Raw genomic sequence first — 22892 nt, 5'->3', positions numbered from 1 at the left:
TGGGGGAAATTCGGTGGGCTAGGAAGGTTTTCAGTTACTTATACACGAGGAATGTTGACACGAGGTGGAGGAAGCGAACTAGAAAATTGACAAGCAAATACTTGGGCAGTAGCGGGGGGACAAGTAAGGAATCATCTGTCAAGAAAAAGGTTAAGGAGACAGAGAGGGGTATGTGGAGTACAGAGATGCAAACCAAATCGGCATTGGAGACATACAGGACGTTTAAGCAAGAAATAGCCAAAGAAAATATTTACGATAACTCTAAGGGAGGCTCATTGTTGTTCGAAGCCAGGACAGGTGTACTGAGGACTAAAACGTACCGAGCCAGATACCAGGAGATAGATTTGGTGTGCGAGGCGTGTAGAGAGGAGGAGGAAACGGCGGAACACCTGATACTTGCTTGTAAACAACTTCACCCTGCAGTTGAATCTAACGGGGAACTATTCAAAGCCTTGGGTTTTAAAGACAGTGAAAGTAGAATAGACTTTGAACAGGTAGAAATAACTAAACGGAGGCTATCTGATTGGTGGACAATATCAACGCAAAAGTAAAGGAGTAAATACATAGGTATGCATGCATATAGAACCATTAAAGGCTAGGTGGCGCGCGCCGCCGCCGCCTGATTCAAAGGGTTGAGCCACAATCATCCATCCATCTATCCATCCGATTCAAAGGGTTGAGCCTCAATCATCCATCCACCCATCCGGAGGAGAGAAAAGAGAGAGGGCCCGGAACCGAGCTACCGGACAACGCGGCAGGCATCTAGTAAAGGAGGCATTGCTTTAAAAAATGGAGGCCTTGGGGATGTCGACGGCGTCGACGACGGCTAGTTCATCGCTCAGCGACGAAGGGAAGAGAAGAGGTTCGCGCAAGTTTAAGGACGAAGATATCGAGTACGACATAACTTTCCCGTCCGCTGACAAACAGCTCACTCTGCCGACAGCTAAGGAGCCCGTCGTTTATTTATTAGGTTGGGCTGGATGCAAGGACAAGCACTTGTCTAAGTACGGTGCCATCTACGAAGATCAAGGGTGCGTCGATGAACTTTTATTCGTCTTAATTGATCACTGTACTACAAGCGAATGAGTCTCGCTAGGATAACACACGTAAAGCAACAGCGTTGTTATTCTCATCAGTTTAGCACGGTGAGGTAGGAAATTAGCACCTCTCCGCGTTGTTTAATTGCGCATAATCAGATCACGTAAATCAAGCGTGATACGTAGCACCCGCTCCACATTGTGCAGATTTTGCCTCTTAGGAAAGGTTGTCGTGAGCGTGAATGACGCAGTAGAGTGTCAGGTCTAGAGCGCTCGGGAGACGGCTCAAAGTGGCAGTGCATTGACCCGGTGAACGCGTACGCACTGCGTTCAACAGCCTAGCCTAGCTCTATCTGTGCGCCATTTCGTGCGCTTGGGAATAGTGGCTTAGAATATTTCTAGCACACTGTAGCTCGAGCTAGTACAGGTTAGTACGTGAAAAACCGTACTGCGTTTAGGTAACCGTGACCGCGCAAAACTTATGCGGACTTGTGAGTGTTTGTATTCGCGGATAGCCGGTGAGTGTAAAGCGTCGTTTTTCTTTCTTTTTATTGTGATAGCAATTATATGGACACTCCAGGCGCATTTCTGCTGTAGCCGTCAGGTTCCGTATATAGACCGAGGGCGATAAATTCGTCGCCGCGCACCGTACAGCGTGCGAGGGTGAGCCGGCGAACGCGGCTCAATCTCGCGTGTGCGAGCGAGGGAGGCGGGCCGGAAGCACGCCCACTCCTGTCGCGCGCGAGGGTGAGGCCAGGGACGGGGTGCGTTCTTCTCCTCACCGGCGGCTGCTGATTACTGCGCGGCCGTGCGGGCGCCGTATCTTGAAAGCATCTGCGATGTTTGCAGAGTGTGCGGTAGTGCCGGTAGCTTCGTACGCGCTCTGTTCGGTTTCGTTCGCGTTGAAACGAGAGATGCACGAAGGAAAATTCGATCGCTGCTGCTGCCGCCACGATCATTTTGTCCAGCATTTTGACAGCGAGTTTCCGCGCTCATCGAGCGAGATGTGTTTGTTTACTCGTGCGCGCGTGACACCGTGCTTGTTAATTGAGTTGTTAATTTAGTTAAAACACGTTGGCGGGCCAGTTGGTTTGAATGATAGAATGTGTAAGCGCGACTAAACGAGGTCGTTGAAAGAAACAGACACGTAGACAGCGCAGTCTCTGTGTGTGTGTTTCTTTCTACGTCCTCGGTCAGTCGCGCTTACACGTGATATCATTCCTAATTTAGTTAGTAAGCGAATGTTTACAAGTTTATACAGCCAATAAAACTACTATCCTTACTTCGTATAGCTATCTACTAATTTGCTATCGCAATCAGTGCTTTGCCCTTCGGGAGAAACTGCGACTTTTTTGTTTTCGTTTCCTGTTCAGGTGCATTACAATTCGTTACATTGCCCCAGTCGAAGAGCTCTTCAAGCGGAGCTACGGTGGCGCACTGGACGAGCAAGCCTATTCACTGCTTGGCTTACTGGAGGACTTCAAACTTGAAGAACACCCGCTGTTCTTTCATGCGTTCAGCAACGGTGGCGCGTTCGTCTACTCACTGATGAATCGACACTTTAGGGACGATGTCCAGATCATGTCAAAGGTACGCTTCTTGTCTCTGCTCTCCGCACACCATGTAGCACACTGGAAAAGCTGAAACTGTCGTAAACAAGGGGCTTGTTAAAGAGCGTTGCTTAATTCTGCAGGTCGTGTGCAAAAGCCTCCTGTTTTTGGTGCCCACGAAACATTGCAGTAGTATCCACTCAGAGACTTGTGTGCATTAAATAAGGGAAAATGAGACATCCACCCAATCGTAGCAATTGCTACAAAGGAAACCCGTAGCAGTTGAAGAAAAATTCGTCCTCGTCCGGGACTCGAACCCGTGACCACCACCCTTCCGGGGCAACCACTCTACCATCTGAGCTAACCAGGTGGCTAGCAGATAGCAGGGCAAAGTCGGTTCGAGTCCCAGACCAGGACAAATTTTTCAACTGCAACGCTTTTCTTTCAAAGAACTCGTATGGGCTTCCTTTGTAGCAATTGCTACGATTGCGTGGAGGTCTCATTTACCGTTATTTAATTACTTCTCTCCACCTTGCTGGTTTCCACAGAACTATTACGTCAAACTTGTGTGCATTCTCAACAGAAGTTCTGCTCGCAAATATTCCCTGACCATTGTCGTGGTGAGTCGGACTGGTTGGCAGATGTTCATCATCAGGAAATTGTTTGGGCAAAAAAAAAAGGGGGAGACGGGGCATTAATGCCATCCTGCCTTGCTGAGGCCCCTATTCATATTGCATGCATCAGCTGTTGCACTTAGGTCATACTGTGATGGGTGCGCAATTAATTCAAGAGTGTGTTGTACTGAGCTAGATGGCATGAGGCTCGTGCTAAAAATTTAGTGCTCTTAATAGGCACACTCAATGCTCATGTCATGCTCATTTCTTTGTTTGTTAGCCATGGTGAATTTTCAGCCATTTAACTCTCTGGTCAAGTGCTTCCTGCAAAAACATTTTTTAAGGAGTATATGGCATAAGGATGAGAAGACTTATACTCCTGTCACATGGCAAATCTAATGTAATTTCCAACTATGACATTTGTTGTGGTTAATGTCATTATCAGTGTGTGCTGTCACACGCAAAAACTAATGTCATTTGAACATGGTGACAGTGATGATAGTAAAAGAAACAGATGCAGAAATGCATCAAACCCACTTTTGTCCAATAATTATTTTCCAATATGCTAAATTTCATTGGAATATGTGATCTTCCCTCTCGCACCGTGCTTTTGGATCACGAACTTGTCGACATTGCCAACCGACCAGGTCGAGGCAAGCCAAGCTGAAGATCAGGCAAGCAACATGTCAGAAAGCATGATGAGTGCATCTGCTACCTCTACTGAAGAGCAACAACTGATGTGCATGCAGGCTCTTAATATCCACATTGTTGGTGCGTGCCATTTCAGAACACTCGCGTGCATTTACGTCAAGTCAGTCGAAGCCATGGAGTTTCATACAATTATTACCTGAGGGAACTCTGGTGCTAGTGCCTTCGGGAACTGCAAGCAGGGCGGTTCAGCCAGCACAGGAATGATGGGTAGTACGTGCATTTGCCTAAACTTTGTTGTTGTGGCTTCGAACGACTTCGTGGGTATGAAAGCCCGTCATTTTCAACAAAGTACTACGTAATAAGTAAAGAAACATTGTTAATTTCCCAACAGCAAAATTTGAGCACAGGACCTCTAGCACAGGAGCCTGAAGTTGAAACCATTACGCCATGGACGCATGCATCGACAAGCGGTTTAAAACGGCCTTGTGAATTTCTCACGGACAAGTCAGTGCCTTGAGATGCTTGGCGCTTTTCGATTGGCTACCTTGACAAGCTGAACTGCTGCAATTAGTAGTGATTGTGCACGTTTGCAGAGTCTTCTGCTCTTGGAAAAGTATAGATTGCTCTGAATTTAACGACAATAAAGGCAGATAAAGCATAATAAACAAAGCCACAAGAATGTCTGAATCCACAAGCATGAAGATCAGACAAATCCATGCACCACCCATCATTCACATGGTGGCTGAACGATTGCAGCACCAGAATTCCTTTTAGTAATTATTATAGGAAACTCTATGGTCACAGCCAAAGACGGCCACCTAGTCACTGGATTGAGAGCAGCTTTCTGTAATTATGCACTGTGATACACTTAAACATTATTAAAGGAATAATTGGGTAATAAAATTTACAGAATAGTTTTTTTTTTTTGTCAAACAACAAAAAAAAGCATGTACTGTTCGCATAGCTGATCGGTAGGCTCCTGGTGTCAAGGGTGCACATTCGGTTCCAAAACGAATGCATCTGGCAAACTCATTCATATGGAAATGTCGTTTTCAACTAATGTAAGTACGTTGGTATTACCATGTGACAGCAAACAAATGGCATTATGGGCGAATGTCATTCGTTGTAAATGACATTAGATTTGCCGTGTGACAGAGGTATTAAACCTAATGAAAAATCAAGAGTGCAAGCATCTTTAATTAAATGTAGGTAGACGACGATTTTCTTTTTGTTGTTGGAAAGTTTGACCTACGGCAAAAGCATGTGAAGTGCATGGTATGTACATGTAGACTTTGTTATGTTCAATAAAGTCAAGCAGGGATTTGTGGTGGGGACCATATATGCACAGATGAGCACCTGTCGTTCTGGGTCATCATAACAGATAAGCCACATGTATAACTATATAGCTGCCAGGTCCAGACCTAGAAATCTGCATGTAATGCACAATAATTTGCTGGAATAAAAGCCTGTTGGTAAATCTTGTACACATTTTACGAATGAACTTGGGAGTTAAAAGTGGTAACACAACCTCCTCGCTGTGGGAGGTGCCAGGTCTTATTCGCATGGAGCACAGGCGTGCATGGAGCAACGGAAGACTTCCCTTTTTGATAGTTTTTCTCTTAAATTTTGCCAATGTCCCATGTTACGGCTTGCTGGTGCTAGGCGTCCGTGTCGCTTCTGGTTCTAATTTCTGGTAGTCTGATGTGACATCCTTGCTGCTCTGCTGGAGCATAGCCCATCTTCATTTCAACACTGATCATGGGACTCTCAATATCCCTTTTCTTCACATCAGCTACTGTTGGACTTCGTTGCCTGGCTGACAAAAAAAAAGCACCCTGAAGAGGTTGGAGCACAATGCTCTCACTTTTTGCTCTTAGACTGCCTGCTGCATAGTTTAAACAGGGATACAGACATTAGCAAGCACCTCAGCAACACTGAAGAATGTACCATTACTTTCACGAATAGAACACGATGGGAAATGTCAGCCTATGTGTGGTCTAGAAACATAACCTTTTGTCATAGTTCGCTGGGAAGTACATTAACTGTGATACGTAATCATGTGTGGCCACAGCCCATGCAGGCTCTAACTGCAGTAGCAAATTTATACTATGAAAGCACCCGTGCAACAGCGTGATATGTTGCAGCAAGAAACCAGAGATATTGTCACTGGGGCACGTGTGTTTGTGCAATGAGGCCGCATGGCTAAGCATCACTTTAGTAAATTGGGTCACTCAATGTGCACTTCAACATGAAAATAGTGTTGCCATGCTGCCCCTATTGCAACTAGTATGCCACATTCTTGGCTGCAGATTCGAGGCGTGATCTTCGACAGTGGCCCTGCTCGTGTTGGCTTCTGGCAGTGCGTCAGCGTCATGGCAACCTTCGTCAGAGGCCGCTCAGTGTTCCGCTACACCGTGGCTTTCTTCTGGGCATTGGCCATGTGGTTGTACTCGGCGCTGACGTCGCTGGGCAACCTTGTTCTTGCCACCAGGTTCCATCGGTGCGAGTCTGCTTATGATGCCCTGCTCGCCGAGAGCCCACTCTGTCCACAGTTGTTTCTCTACTCCGAGAAGGATGCCGTCTGCACCCACCAGAGCATCCGCGCATTTGCAGCCGCACGTCGCACTAAAGGTGTGCCAGTGGAAGAAGTGTTCTGGCAGGACTCTCCGCATGTGCAACACTTTGTTCTCCACCGGAACCAGTATGTCACAAGTGTCACTGACTTTATGCGTCGCTGTCTCGAAGGCACAATCCAGGTGTCTTCACCCATCGGCAAGAAGAACCACTGATGGGTATGTGTTCACTCATGGAGTTGCTAATGCTGGGGCCATGTTCTGGGACACTTGATTGCAGTGGTGCTTTCAATTTCACATGACACCGCATCTGAAGGCATGCATCATTTCTGACAACCCCTCCCTAATTTTTTCTGCTATGTTATGCAACATCCTACATGCCTGGAGAATTCAGTTGAGCACAATGTAACATTTTGGCAGTGAAATACACATTAAGTTGGAACGTTTTTTGAGACACGTCAGGCAGCCTACACTCAAGGCTGCCTGAGTGTTGTTGTTAGTGTCTGATGCGGCAGTATATTGTTCACATGGAGGTGGCCATCTTGTAATATCAAAGATAAGAACTTTGAAGAGTTTCTGTTTCCAGATCTTGTCACAGTGCGACTGGAACTATATGCAGCACTCACAGGAAATGCTCTCATCTGCATATTTTATTATCTGCATCTGCCTTAGCCGACTGGCGCATGCCGAAAGCAACATGCTTGAAAGTGTCATTCCAGAATATGGCCTCTATGTTGCGGAAGCAGTATGGTAGAGCAAAGTTCATGGGCATGGTACTTGTTTGCTGCTGAGGGTGATGCACAGGTTGAGCGCACCTGGATGTGCTGGAAACATCCTGCTGATAGTCTACACGTTGACTACACCTCCAGAGCAAGCGTGCTTGCATGTAGAGTTGCACCACAGCATCAGCCCATTTCTTAGAAGGGCCCTGAACCATCCCTTGGGCTTGGTGAAAAAATACATTCTACGGGTAGTATAAGCTGGCGTGAATATCTCAGCCAAATTTTGCAGTCGTGCACTGCATATGGGGCTTACAAGCGGAGCGCAAAGTCACCTTTTTCTCACAGTCCCTTTTTCACAGAGGCCTTCTCTTCGCCCATTTCAGGGCGGCCCTTTTACGTCAGCGGGCAGATTACCATATAGCGCCGCCACTGACTGAATCACGAAGGCTGCTTGAATCGGTGCACTTCTTCATACTGTTATTGTGTATGTTTATTGACACAGTTTACTAAATAGGTTAAAGTAACCAAACATCTGCATTTTGAAATTCAATAAAAGTTGCGTACTTCTGATTGAAGCTAACTATCATCTGCTCACGCTTGGCCACGGCCGCCCGTGTAGGAATCCAACTTTGGCAACCCTTCTTATCAGTGTCGTAGCTGTCGGGTCTCACTAACTTCGATTAGTTCTGAACACTCAACTGCCCTCGAATCACATGAAACTTAAGGTCAGACTACACATATGCTTGCCAGCGCGTGCTCACTCCTGACAGCTCCTGGCTAGATGCCTTGGCAGACATTGCTTTGTATTGAGCTATTGACAGGGCACAATTTGGATATGGCTACTATCCGTCGATCAAGCTGTTGCAGTACAAAGCCGGTCTGCCTCATGTAGCACGCGCAGACTGTAGCACATAAACGCAAGCACAGACTCCAGCCCTGTCAGGCACATAGCAAACGCACTACAGTTACGTGTAGCTGCATCTTATACGTGATGTAGATACTGCAGCCGCCAGGAGGTGCTGTGACGAGCCTCTTCACTGAGAACAACTGCAGACTGATCATTATCTGTGGGCAACATTATCTGTGGGCAGCATGACTCCAGGCGCATGGGGAACCTGCCCAATTGCCGCCATTTGACTAGAACAGATTGTAGAAGGCTACAGTGCAGGAACCGACAGAGACAAAGGAGGCACACAAAGTACACAGACGCAGCACTGACTTTTTTTTTTTTTGAAGTTGGCACTGCATCTGTGTACTTTGTGTGCCTCCTCTGTCTCTGTTGGTTCCCGCGCTGTAGCCTTCTATCATGTTCAACCAACAAGCCCAACTGGTTACTCTGTAGAACAGGTTGTCTGCATCCCGAGTTCTCTTTTGAAGTGTTGCCATCATGGTTGAAGTGAGCATAAAGACATTTCGTTTGACCATTGAAAAATGTGTGATTGCCGTAAAGATAAGTGCAAAAGGAAATGTGCTGCTTGCCACTCGGTGTGAGAAAGCTCGTGTGAGAAAGTAGCTATCTAGTACACCGTATCACAGCAAAAGGTTCGGACATAGTGAAATTCACCGTATATTGAGGGATAGCCTCAGACTTTGGCGTGTTGTAGGTGTCAAATTGTGAAGTAGTGTGTCTGTGTGAACATCCAAAATCAAATTTGAACTGCGTGCCAAGCTGAAATTGAGTAGGCACAGTGTAGAAGGGCTTCACTGTAGCCTTCACAGTGCAAGGCATTGAAGAAGGAACTGAGGGCACCGCAAAGAGGTTCATACGCGACCTTTGATTGCCAATAACTTCTGAATGCATTGAGGTTACCATTTGCAGCAAAGTATTTCTGAAATAGTTTATTTTAACTTCAAATGCATTTCTTAGCTTCGATAAAAAGTGGTTCAAGGTCCCTTTAATGTAGCCTCTCGCTGTCCAACAAGATATGAATAAAAGTCATAACGTGTACAGGTCACTAACCTAACATCCAGATCTCTTTCTCTGGACATGCACGCAATATGCACGAGTCTTGCGCCGTAAAGGAAACACAAAAGGCGAGCACTGAATCAATTCAGAAAGTTAGATTACCTTCTAAGGTCCTCGCAGCATTTAGGCCAACATTTACGCCTGTTTCAAGCATGACTCAGTTACAAGAAAACTTGTAACTGCATAAACAGCAGAATTCTTCTGCAATTCGGATCATCCACAATGAATTCTCATGCAGCTGCGCCGATCATCTCAGAGGACATGCTTTGCTGGGCACTACTGCCATCCTTGATTCATAGGGAAGGCGCACCACTTTGTGAATGGTGCTGACAAAGCTGTCTAATTAACTAGTGGCTGATTACAATTTGCCCAGTGTAAACAGGAACATGTGAACATCATGTGAGCTGACATAAAATTTTCATGTTGGTGGTGTCAATTATTTCCTTGTTTAGAGAAGCGCTGTGCGTGGTAAAAGTGATATACTTTGGATGCCTTAGTATGTTAAACTGCCGTGCTTGACTTAGCACAGTTGAGCTTCTATATAACGAAGATGGATATAATAAGTTACGAGTTAATGAAATGATGTAAGCACTCCCCTCCATAATTCCTATGGCCTATAGGGTATTACTAAAATATATAAACGAGCAAATTATTATAGGAAAGTAAATTGAGAACCTTTTTTTTTTTGCCAATATTAGTGTTAACAAGTGTATGCTTATAATACATATTGTATATAATGATAGTATTTTCATGTCAGATGTAATGAGCTTTGATATTTTCATTATTCCTTGTCCTTTTAAACTTGATCTCCAATGGTTGAAGCAGTGGCTGAGTATGCAACTTTCAATGTGGCCGGAAAAAAGGGTCCATCGGGCTTTTATCATTATGAAACTCAGTTGCACCTCTCAGTATTTCTGCATGTTATGTAAATGTTACATGGCTTGTGGTCAGAGCAGTGTAAGCATTCCAGTAACTGCATTATCACATTCTCATTTTTCTGGATGGAGTGAAATGTCATAGAAATAGTCCTTTCTCTCTGTCACTAATTAGACTGCTCTTTCTGTATTCGTTCATGTGACTGCTCTTTCTGTATTCGCTAATGTTTGTGTGTCACAATAATTAGACAGATCTTACTCTTTAAAAACATTTCTCGAGCATATTATTTATTGATGAGCAGCATCACCTAATTCTCGTGTCCCAACACTGCATTTTCACTTTAAATACATACACTGAAACTTCGTTACTACAAACACCACATTAACAAACTTTTCATATTAACAAACTTTTCAGAAGTTCCCTGCTGACTTCCTTATAGGTTCAATATAGAAATATATAAGTACTACGAACTTCAGAATACCGAACTTTTCAGAATAATGATCGTTATTCAGTTTTCCTGTAATGTTAACAATGCCTCAGTACTACGAACTAATATTACGAAATCTGGGAATATTTAGATTTCAGTGTATCTTTCACGGCAGACGAAACAGTAGGCTAGTAGACAAGGTGCAGAGAGCAGACGTCATGGCACATGGGTTCTGAAAATCTGAGACAGTGCCCGAGAAAGAAAGAATGCGGGCAAGCGGCATGCTTTGCGCAGAAGAGCGTTGACTAGCAATGAAGGCGCGTCTCTTCCTTCTTTCACCCTTCTTTCTGTGCACACCTTTCTTTCGCGCTTCTATCTGCGGCTGTACTTTGTGCGTGGTGAAATGCAACCTCCGGATTCGCGGGGGTGCCACAGAGTCCCACTTTGCACCTTCCAGACGGTGTCGTTCACGTGCGCTTGTCCTCGGCCATGCCTTCGCCGTCAGGTGCATGCTGATTGGCTAATTGAGCAACATCGGATGACGTAGATCATCTGATTTTGCTAAAACAGCCAATCAGTGTGCGTAGATTGCGAAGGCGTGGCCAATGGTGCTAGCGTCACCGAAGTAGATCGTTTCGAAATACGGCCCCAGGTGCCTGCCTCAAGCGAGACAGTTACGGTGTCCACGGCAAGAAATGTGAAAAACAAACAAAAAGCAAGAAACATTGCGCTTTGGAGGCGACATGGAGCTACCTTTTTGTCGATAGTTTTCTTGGTGTCAGTGTCTGTATTGCGCGTGTCACTCTTTCATATGGTGCTTCATGGTGGCGGAATCTATGGAAAATAGCAACAGCATGTGCCAAGAGCCAACAGCGATGTTTTCGTGAATAACACATATGGTGACAACTTACGAACTGATGGGTTGACGAGCAGAATGGTTAATTTTGGGGCTTTCACTATAACGATCTTTCAGAATAATTAACAATTTGCCACGGTCTTGCTGAGTTTATATCGAGATTTAACTGTATACATATGTAAAAGTAGTTGATGAGGTATAACGCACTGAATGTGTAGATTTAACAATGAGAAATGTCATAATGCATGGCTCCAAATTATGTTGACAACACCCCTAGCGCCGTATTTCATAGCAATTATTTTTATTTCTCATTCTTTTTTGCCTCTCGTCACTGGACATTATTGCTGCATTCAGTGCATCGTATGATAACAAAATGAATAGAATCACATGAAAGGCATTCTTACAAAGCGTTGCCTCTGGGCTTTTTTAACATGCACCGAAGTGCACAAGAAGTCTTGCATTTCGCTCCCATTGAAGTATAACTCTAGGTGTATGCTAAGCAGTATGGCGCTACAAGCACTGAGCCTCTACCATATGTCTTCTTTTTTTGTGTGTGTATGCTTTCTTTGTACCTCACTTTCTTTATAGCGGGTGATTTAGTGTTTGTATATCTCGGTGTGGTTATGTGACAGCATGATCTCGATGTAGTGAGGCTGTCTGTCTTTTGTGATATCCCCAAGGCAGTGAATACAACAATAAGCTGTCCATGCCGACTTATAATGTACTAGATCATGTGACTGTCACTATCAGATGACATTCTGACAGCGAGAAAAAAGTGTAGAACGACCTAGAATGATCACCTTCATATTTAATGCAATTTCTTCTTAGTGAAGTGTTGTTAGTAAACTGAATGGCTGTCTGATCATGGTGCCCAACTGAATGGGCCCTGTTGAAGCTGTGCCTGTGATATGCGACCACTTTTTAGCATCTCTGTTGAGTCTCATTGTTATACAAACTCTTGAGCTTACTTGACGTCCATATTATGGGGCATTCAACTGGTCACTTTCGAGCGCCCTAGAATGCGCTCACAGTGTGGTTTGCATTCGGCTGGTTGATATCAAGCGCTAGGTTCACCTGGTTCATTCAGAGTGCCGCACTTCCTTCCACCTTCAACGTGGGAGCGCAACTGAAATACCACAGAAGCTTGGATCATGTGGCTACTCTGAGCAGCTAGCATGTTCGGCTGGGGCAAGCTACCTCTGGCTTTAATCTCAAGAGGGCTCCTCATTGTTGCAAACCAGGTTGGAGCATGGTAGGAATTGGCCAAATGTGCCGTTAATCTCAGACAACTCGGGGAGGGCAGAATCTAATTAAATTTTGAGGGACTACTAAATGCTTTGCGAAGCCAATATTGTGGTGACAAATGTTTAAGCACCATACAATCTGTTTTCGCCCATGAAATGGTCAAGTTGTGAATAGTGATACCAGTTTTGCTTACTATGAGAAAATTTGAGTTTGTTGTTCTAGCTGGGTCACTTACGGAATTCTCCTGTTGTGTATCGCTCTTTGCTACTACAAAGAAAAGAAAGGTGCTCTTGGGAGTCATATTGCGAGATACAATTTTGAGATGGCCTGGACTGGTATATTATGTTTTTTGGAAGCGATAAAACCAACCTTGAAAACCATCAGCAGAATCACTTGCATCCAGTGTTTTGGTGGGTTTTTTTTATTAGAGAGTTTTAGAGTGTCCAGCATTTGCCAGGATACCACCTTGTTTTTAAGGGCCATTAATTACTTAATTAGCTTTCATTCATCTGATCACCCTAATTCAATAAAATGTTGTGGTGTACGGAGTACATAAAAGCATATGGAAAATATTGTGTGATAGTATCAGGTTGCACAATAAGGTTTTCTTTACCAGGCGACTATGATTCACATCATGTTTTAAGGTTTCCTGTGCTGTGGTCTGAGTTTACATTCATATTTGTGGGGTGGAAGGGGGGGGGGGGGTGCGGCCGTGTTTTAATAATTAAACATGATCTCACACTTGTGTAACTGTCACTGAAGAGGACATGAAGGTGCAAGCTAAGATGATAATAATTAGATAAAGATATACAACAAAGAGCACTGTAGCACCTCCAGTTTTCATGGCATTCCATGGAATTATTTTCAGGGGATTTGCTGCAAACATGTAGCAAATAAATTAAAGAGAGGCATCAAATAATTGCATGCAGGTACTGTAGCAATGCGTTAGCACTTTTGCTGTTTGTTATCCAACGGCTGTAGTACTCTGCAACTTTAGACTTAGCGTTAGACTTAAGTTTGGCCTCACTGAACAACTTGTGCCTAATATTCTGCGTACCAGGGCACAGTCACAAAATGTTCCTTTAAAAGGTTCCTTTGAAGTGGACAGTGTGGCTTTTCACTCTTGCCGGCAAACTTTTGGTTGGGCTTGGGTAGTGCACTGTTGCAATGCATGCATATTCATGCCTTCTGCAGTCTGTATTGTTAGCCACCTGCATGCCATTGTGCAGTTACAAGCTGTTCAGTTTTAATAAAGCACTGTATTGCTCAAAACTTTTTCTGTGATTATATACCAACTTTGGATTAAATATAATGGCTCTCAGAATAGTATTAATCTAAAATAAAGAGTTTCTGAATGCAACCAAGTTTCAGAAATTGAAACAGCCAACATGGATTTCCATATGGTTAGAATAGCTTTTGGTATTGAGTGCAGGCACACACCAGTAGAAAGGCGTAAATTGCATTTGTATGCATGGTGATGGTGGTAGTGTTACAGCTGGCACTGTAAAGGAGTAGCAGAGGCACGCAGGTGATTATTCATTTTTCAGAAAATGGGGCTTCTCTTGTGCCACTTGTAAATTTGAAGGACCAATAAAAGAAGTTTTGTCACAAAGTTTCAAGTTTTCCTTCCTGTGCTGACTGGCAAACAGCTTGGTTGGCTACTTCTATGTGGGCGTCTAGACGATTCTCTGATCTCACAAACTATAATTTGCTTTTACTTTCTGCTCCTGATGTTTTCTAGTTGTGTTTCTACCCGATGCGCATTAGAGGTGTGTTCCTTAATGCTTCAACTACCAGAACCAAATGTGCTCAAATGTACCTGGACGTGGAGTTTAGAGAATGTGTAAAGGCTGGTGCACTCATCAAGCCAGCTCTTACATGTTGAGGATGCAGTCGCTGGCCTTTGTTGGCAAAAAGGTTGGAGGCTAGCCTCACTTTGCTTGTGGGGTTGCGTGCACGCAAGCACTGTGTTGTTGCACGTGCACCGACACAGAGCAACACAGCTTGCATGCTCTGGCTTCCAAGACAAGTTGCTTATGCAGTTTTGTGACCAGCTGTACATCCTTTTCTTCAATACAGCTGAGGAGGCAGAAACAGTATGTAGAGAGACAAAATGACGAAAAAAATGTGGCAGCAATCATCTCAATATGACTGTCGACAGTAATTTGTTTAGCATTGAATCAATATAGTGACATGATGTGTTGCCACCGTTGAAACATGTTACGACTGAGAAGTGTACTGCTGCGGGATTCCCCTTTCGCGCTTCCACAAGAACACTCGGCGCCATCTAGTGCTGCTGCCTGCGCGTGCCCTCTGAAATGCATGGCTTGCCGGTGCGTGCAAATGCCGAGAAATGTGTCGTGCGGCAACCGGCTCCTCCATTGCACTTCTTTCTGCACACGCTGCGCCATCTATTGCCACTGCCGAGAAGTCTTGTGTGGCCTCCAAAATGAGAAGCATGGCACGCCCATAGAGTTCCTCACTGTTGCACCTAGAGGGAAATCTGGTGAATGAAAAAAACAAGAATGAAACATTTATACGCATTTGAGAAGTAATTAAACAAAGTGGCTGCAAATAAATTCTCTAATATTCATCCAAAAATTAATTTGTGTGTTAGGGCATTGTGCAGCATCGCTACTGGTTTCCATTTCATAATTTGTTGAAGCAATAAGATGAAAACGATTGAGTGGGTTAATGAAGCTCCATGGAAGTTGAGACTTGGACAAAAGCAATAGAAGGGGACCCAATGTAATGTTCAAACAAGTAACATGGATTCTGCAAACTTTTTCCACGTTGGTGAAAGAGTGGTTGAAACTAGAATAGAGTGTAGAAAATTTTAATCTATTTGCGCATTTTTTTCTTTTGAATGACCTTTTCGTGCATTAAGTGGCTCAACCTGGTTCATTGCCTTATGTTTGTTTTTCTGGCACTACTCGTGATCCCTTGGAATTAATGTGAACAAACAAGCATCATATACCAACTTGACAAAAAGAGAAAAAGCTATGTAGTCTACGCTGTACATGCACTGTGCTTAACACCCTACATCTTGGAAAGTGAAGCAGTGTGTTCAAATTTACTCATTAGGAAACATGGATCCCTAAATTGTTGAATGAAAAATTGATGCCATTCAAATGAAGCCAAATAAAGCAATTATTCATGGCATTCATTCCACATGAGTGTCACTCTTGCGTGTCACCCATTTCTATTTAATGGAGTTCACACTTTCACAAAGGCAACAGCTTGAGCAGAATGTTCTGTCGCCATTGTCTACAGGGCTCCTGGGACTTATCAAGTCTTGACAAATACTGTTTTAGCACTGAGCCAAGTCACGGTCACTCCACAAAACAGATTGGTGATCCAGCCAGTTACACATACCGACTTTATAGCGACAGAATGGGAGGGGGCGAGAGGCGGTGCTGCTGGTCCTTCCGAGAAGCAGGACTGAGAAAAACACAGCTAATCTCTGCCAAGGAAGGCAGCTGTTGTCCTGACGAGTCCCCTAGTCAAAACGTTGGCTTCAGGGACATTCCTTCTTCAGTCGCAATTGATCAAATGGGTTTAATGACTGAATAATGTAGCAGTGAAGATAGAAGCACACAAAACTGTGCTGAGACGAGCTTCCTTCCCTGAAGCAAATGCTCTCTCTTATTACCTCAAGTAGGGCCTAAAAGCAATACTATTTGTCATGTGCCTCGTTGCTCATTATAGCCAGGGCCATTGTGGCATTTACATCACAAGCCCCGTCTCCTACTTTCTTTCTTTCTGCTCTCTTGCTGCATGGTGCATTTCCCAAAGGGGTATTACACACTCTGTACTTCAGGGGAATCCTTGTGTTACCTTGTTGCAAGAAAGCAAAATCCAGCCTGGAAAATACTTACGTTATACCTGATACAGTCGAACCCAGATGTACCAAATATGAAGGGGATCACAAAAAAAAGTTTGACATTGTAAAAAAATTTTCAAGGGGATTTTTACAGCTGTTCGTTTTACACAATAATTGATTATATGTGAGTTCGATATATATCGGGGTTCAACTGTATTCATTATATATAAGCAGATATTCGTTACGCATTGATAGTACCAGCAATAGTGAAGTGAGGTTAAACACAGCACACCAGGACATGGACACAAGAAGGAATGACTGAATGACACTAGGAGCTTACTTTCAGCAATGAAATATTTATTTCTCGATCAGCTGTACTTACCCCCAGTCACGTGTCTCACAAACCACATGTCAACACACATTTCGAGTGAAGGTACCAAACGCAAAAAAGAAAAAGAAAAACATTTCTAGAAATTTATAAAACTGGAGAAAATCGCAAGCTGCTGCGACACATTTCATGTGACATATACTTATCCTGACATGCATAGGTACTCAAGTCCCTTAACTGGCAATGATATGAAACCTTTTCTGATGCATTGGTCAGTGAAAGAGTAGATATATGCTGTGCTTCGATGATTAAGCTTATCAACTCAGAGTTTGCTTTTATGTTGACTTTACTCCATTTCAAAGATACAGCAGGTGACACTGTGGAAACTATGCAATTAGTGTGGCCATAGATGTCTCACTCCACACACTTTGAAGTGCAGTTCTTGATCTGCAATGTTTTCTATGAAATAACTACGTCATACATTAGAAGTGCTACTTGTGAATGCAACTTTACATCAAATCACACATTGCTTGTGAATATCTGTGCTTTCAGTAGGTAACATGATACCCCACTCGTTTGGTGGTACATAGATTTAATAGATCGCCTATGCCTTTAATGTAATAAACATATCATATTTTGCTACATAGAAGTACGAGCCATACAGTAACATCGAATTACATGGTGCGTACCGACCGTATTTACTTGATTCTAACGCGCCCTCGATTGTAACGCGCACCCGTTTTCCGTGACCCCCAAAAAGGGGGGGGGAAATGCCTTCGATTGTAACGCACACCTGTTTGCCATGACCTAAAGAAAAAAGAAAAGTCCTTTACAGTACTGCACACCTCATTCTTTCATACAAAAATACGACTTTCTCTCATTTGGAAAAAACAAGATTTACTCCCAATGCACTAAAGTTGCAATAATTAAAAAAAGTCACAGTTTTGCCTGAAAGGCGACGCATCGATTACAATAGCAAATTAGTAGACAGCTATACGAAAAGTAAGGATCACATCTTTATCGGCTGTATAAACTTTTAAACATTTGCTTGCTAATTAAATTAACAAGCATGGTGTCACGCACGCACAAGCAAACATGAACATGTCGCACTCAATAACCGCAGAAACTGTTTAAACGCTGGAGTGAGGAAGTGCAGTAGCAGGAGTGAGGGAATTGACCTTTGTGCGGCCTCTCACTTCGACACAAACTAAGCGATGAGAACACAGCGCGGTGCGCCTAGATGCGTAGACTCTTGTCTCCATTGCAGATGGCTTTCAAGATAGGAACCATGCGGCCGTGCCATACGTAGCAGCCGCTGGTGTAGAACGCCTCTCCTGTTTGCGCCAGTCCCGCATGCAAGTTTAGAGAACTCCGAACGCCTGTGATGCGGCCCAATTTCCGTCTGTCTCCGCACACGTGATCGCTTTCCTTTTACTTGCGGCATTGTGATGAACTCAGCATGTCTTTGCAATCGGCACTTCCATGCTGATAGAGCAAACGCAGAAAACGGGAAGACAGGCGGTGGACTAACCTACGCCAAAGGAAGCATCGCCTAAGCACACATACTACATACAGCACACGGAGAAAGCTACGGCAACTAGACTCGAAGTGTGTATGAGGCGGCCATTTTGAAATGCCGATGGCGATATGGTAACGCAGATTTACGGTCGTACTCTATTCGAATGCTCACGCAATTTTTGGACCCGTTTTATCAGAAAAGAAGTGCGCATTAGATTCGAGTAAATACGGTAATACCTTTTTTCATACGCGAGGCACAACTTTTTTTTTGGTTGCGGATGCTAGCAGTGAGAGAAGTCACTCAAGCCATCGTAGCAATGCCTGCCATGTGTGAAATGGAGCACAGCATTTCTTTGAACCGAAAGGAGCAGTTTTGAGTGCGATGCAGGAAAACGATGGGACCAAATCACGCTTGTGTGTCATTCTTTATCGTGTCTATGTGCAACACTTTGTCTCATTTCAGTATGACTGACCATCAAGCTCACATTGCCACCCTCATTCACACGAACGAGAAGTATTTTAAGTTTACTTTGTTATGTGTGAAATTCGTTACATCCACATTCGCTATAGAGAAGATTGCCTGCATTCGCATTGCTGGTCACTATTTGTGCCAGTGACACTGTGTTGTCCGTACCTCTGAAGTTGCACGTGGAACCTGTGATGTCATTTTTTTTTCTGACAAGGAGACTGCTGCTCCCAAAATAAGGGCACACATGCTTCTACTTGAAATTGAGTCTGTTTCAACAGCATACAGAGATATTTTGCAGACACAATTGTCACTGTGTGATCTATGAACAGCACTTGTTTATTTGGAATAACCAAACTTACAGGGTAACAGTGTACCGATCTGGACAGAGTACTTAGTAGTCCTGCTTAAGGGCCAACTGCAATGGGATATCGCTTTGGCTAAATTTGTTACATACGAGTAGTATATGCCACCTTGGCAGAGTCACAGGCCTGGTAATGTATAGTTTTCTTGTTAGCAGCCTTTAAACAGCACCTAAGCAGATTGCTCATGCACATGGTGCTCGTCACAACTACATAAGTTCCAGTGCACCGCCTCTATGATTTTTCAACAACACACCCCAGGCAGCCACCTTATTTGGGCAGTCATGCCAAGGAGCTGCATGCTCTCTATTTATGTGTCGCTTCTGGTGAACAGTAATGGCAGCATTCTCTTTCCAGCTTCAGTATTAAAAACAGCCATTTGCGATAGCCTTCTTGTAACGCTTTCATTCGTACTTCAAACCACAAATTTTGCGCTGAGGCTCCTCTATACGCACACTATGAACCTGAAAAAGGGGGGTACCACTGGAACACAAAGGACGCGCACACAAGGAAAAGGAGTTGGACACGGACGGACGCTGGACTTTCAACTGTATTTTATTGGAATTCACATTGCCGCACATAACCTGCGATGCATGAGCATCTTCGACTCCAGACATAAACACATCTTTGTGTTTAGCCAACAAAGAACATGCTTACATATCGGGTAGGTAAAAGATGATTTAAAAAACTGACACTAATGCATGGGTCTTGGGAGGAGTACAAGTTGAGCATGCATCAACTGTTTTTGGGGTGGCAATGTACATTCGAGGTGTTATCAATGCACATGTATTGGGAGAAGTCGAAAATATGCATGCGTTGGAGGTTATGTGCGACAATGTGAATTCCAATAAAGTACAGTTGAAACCCCAGCGTCCGTCCGTGTCCAACTCCTTTTCCTTGTGTGCGCGTCCTTTGTGTTTCGCTGGTACCCCCCTTTTTCAATTTCATTATGCACCAACTGGCCCAAGAGCTTGCGTTAATGCACACTATCTTAAACCAGACTTTTTACGCATTCTTAAATTTCGTTGCAGTTGGCCTTTGAGCAGTCAAGATTTTATGTCACTGTAAGCTACTGTTCCAACTTGTCGAGTGGCCTGTGACATGCCAATAACTGTGCCTGGTAAATGACTTTGGAAAACTGTGTAGACACCACTTTTTTTACCGACAGCTTTGGTGGTAAAAACAAATGCTACCCCAAGTTGCAGCTGTACTTGCTGGGCACACCTGAAGGCAGCAGAGAGTGGCTCAGCAGCCGACTGGCCTGCACCGAGCTACGGGGCTCCACGCACGACCCCGGTCGCATCCACACTCTCTGCAGCCCCTGGCTTCCTTGCCAACCTTGGCAAAGATTTCCTCGGCCACCACGCTGAAGAACTCGGCAGGCAAGCCAGCCTCAACAAACTGGACCTGCAACAAGTGATGTCAATTTTAAACAGTGAAGTGAAGTTTGAGTTTATTCACATACAAAACAAATACATAAATCTACTATACAGACAAGGGTCCCAAAGTATTAATACTGAGAATGGGACACATTGTTACGCATTGGCATTATGACATTAAAAACAGCATACCTAGTTTTTTAGACAAATGCTAAAGCATTGGTCATACATGCAGCTAATTTGTGAAACAGAGTGTGGCCTTTGTCACCTTGAAAAAATAAAAAAGAAAGCAAGTGGGATGCTCTATTCTGGCAACTCCTGTGTGGCTGTAGCCGCTGCCATGCAGACCCTCTGGGGCTGGACAACTAAGGGTATGCATCAACTCAAATGCCTAAATATTGCTATACAGTATTTAATAATATAACAATATAATGTAATATATACTTGAATATAATTGAAGGAGCAACTTTTGGACCACAAGAAAAGGTAATTATGCACACATATTGGTACACAGGTAATTAGTGCATGTGTGTATAAAAACCAAAAGCAGCTAAATTTCTGATAAGCAGTTAAACCTTCACAACGACCTTACAGCTCGTCGTGAAGGTTTGCCTTCGCTAAAGTCCCATATGAATTGTTTTTGTTTATTTGAAATGCACGCTCACTCGTCTTCTCTGGGTCTCTTTCCGTGCCTTGTAATGTTCGCTGTTGGCTCACACCCAAGTCACCTCCTAGCACGCGCCTAAACGCCCTCCTGCCCCAGCGGGTGCCTCTCCTCCTCACATGCAGGCTGTGCTCCGTACCTTGGAGGTAACCTGCGGCAAGTGCTAACTTTGAGCTGAGATGGTTGGTGTCTGATGTGCATTATGTTCCCCGCCCATCTAGTCGTTGTTGGCAGTTGCATAATCTGAAGTTTCCAAGACACGGTGCAAAGTGGTCGCTCGCTTTCTGACAGTGAGTTCGTGGTCATTGAGTGAGATCTGGTCATGTTTGCCTGAGTGCGACGACACCGATGAAACTAAGAACCTTACATCATGTAGTTAATTGGTCTCTTTGCTATAGCCATCAATGCTCAGCCTTTCTGGTAAATGCCTTGGTGACTGTGCCAGTGCACGGACCACTAATCAGTTCACTCTCGCTATGCAGATGGTTTACTGCGTTGCGCGCCTGCTGCTGCCTGCACTTGCGCATGCGGCATCGCAAACCACATCGGACTGCGGAATCACCGATCCTGGAAGCTACGGACCCACTGCCCGGCTCCTACCTGTCGGCAGGCTGCAGTTCCTGCCTAAGCCGCATGGGGCACGCTGGACAGCAGAACTCTCCAAAGCTTGGACTGCCGCATCATCATCGACAGCAACGAGTCTACCAGCTATAAAGGAACAAGCACCTTCGGCACAATCCTGTGGGCTTGGTGACTGTGCCAGTGCATGGACCACTAATCAGTTCACTCTTGCTATGCAGATGGTTTACTGCGTTGTGCGCCTGCTGCTGCCTGCACTTGCGCATGCGGCATCGCAAACCATATCGGACTGCGGAATCACCTATCCTGGAAGCTACGGACCCACTGCCCGGCTCCTACCTGTCGGCAGGCTGCAGTTCCTGCCTAAGCCGCATGGGGCACGCTGGACAGCAGAACTCTCCAAAGCTTGGACTGCCGCATCATCATCGACAGCAACGAGTCTACCAGCTATAAAGGAACAAGCACCTTCGGCACAATCCTGTGGGCTTGGTGACTGTGCCAGTGCACGGACCACTAATCAGTTCACTCTCGCTATGCAGATGGTTTACTGCGTTGTGCGCCTGCTGCTGCCTGCACTTGCGCATGCGGCATCGCAAACCACATCGGACTGCGGAATCACTGATCCTGGAAGCTACGGACCCACTGCCCGGCTCCTACCTGTCGGCAGGCTGCAGTTCCTGCCTAAGCCGCATGGGGCACGCTGGACAGCGGAACTCTCCAAAGCTTGGACTGCCGCATCATCATCGACAGCAACGAGTCTACCAGCTATAAAGGAACAAGCACCTTCGGCACAATCCTGTGGGCTTGGTGACTGTGCCAGTGCACGGACCACTAATCAGTTCACTCTCGCTATGCAGGTTGGTGAACCTTACGTTATGTTTGCAAAAAAAACGAGTAATTATTGCCTGGTACAGCTACCGAGCCCACGGTACTGTGTTACTATTATTGCTGAATGTGTTGATGTAATGCACTCGCTACTACTCCAAGCTGGAGATATTGAATCTAACCCTGGCCCTTCTACTGAAGCCCTTCTCGCGGAAATGCGTAAACTGACTAATGGCCAAGCGCAGGTAATTGCAGAAATACAAGGCCTGTAAGCTCAACTCGGCAATACTGACAAAACAATAGGGAAATTGAATGAAAGACTAACAGATCTCGAAAATCATTATCAGGCATTGGTACCACTGCGGAAAAAGATTGAAATCATGCGCATTGGCACAGAGCGCACTGCCTCTCGAATTTCGGAGCTGGAAGCC

The 22892-nt window shown here is 44.6% G+C and overlaps 2 protein-coding genes across 4 annotated transcripts in view; one reads left to right on the top strand and one right to left on the bottom strand.

Annotated features, from left to right (window-relative positions):
* Window positions 1-698: 698 nt before the first annotated feature.
* LOC142560912 (transmembrane protein 53-B) lies at window positions 699-21684 on the top strand. Of its 2 annotated transcripts, XM_075673334.1 has the most exons (4): window positions 699-1031; window positions 2411-2627; window positions 6162-6644; window positions 21540-21684. In XM_075673334.1, the coding sequence occupies exons 1-3, from the start codon at window positions 790-792 to the stop codon at window positions 6639-6641; spliced, it is 939 nt and encodes a 312-aa protein (XP_075529449.1). In that variant the 5' UTR covers window positions 699-789; the 3' UTR covers window positions 6642-6644; window positions 21540-21684. The 2 variants fall into 2 exon arrangements, with proteins under 2 accessions (XP_075529449.1, XP_075529447.1); XM_075673332.1 differs by lacking the exon at window positions 21540-21684 and having other exon boundaries at window positions 700-1031; window positions 6162-6871.
* LOC142560908 (uncharacterized) overlaps window positions 11949-22892 on the bottom strand; it is a 236316-nt gene continuing 225372 nt past the window's right edge. Inside the window, exons 38-39 of one of the 2 annotated variants that reach the window (XM_075673325.1) lie at window positions 20239-20421; window positions 11949-15020 (exon numbers count right to left, since the gene is read on the bottom strand). In XM_075673325.1, the coding sequence (XP_075529440.1) occupies window positions 20260-20421 (162 nt within the window). In that variant the 3' untranslated portion in view covers window positions 11949-15020; window positions 20239-20259. Of the gene's footprint in view, window positions 15021-16676; window positions 20422-22892 lie in introns of those variants that run through there. The other variant, XM_075673323.1, reaches the window with a different exon arrangement.

This window comes from Dermacentor variabilis, chromosome 10, assembly GCF_050947875.1.
Source record: "Dermacentor variabilis isolate Ectoservices chromosome 10, ASM5094787v1, whole genome shotgun sequence".
NCBI lineage: Eukaryota > Metazoa > Arthropoda > Arachnida > Ixodida > Ixodidae > Dermacentor > Dermacentor variabilis.
The sequence above is the reverse complement of the archived record's forward strand: the minus strand, read 5'-3'. Positions and strand labels throughout refer to the sequence as shown.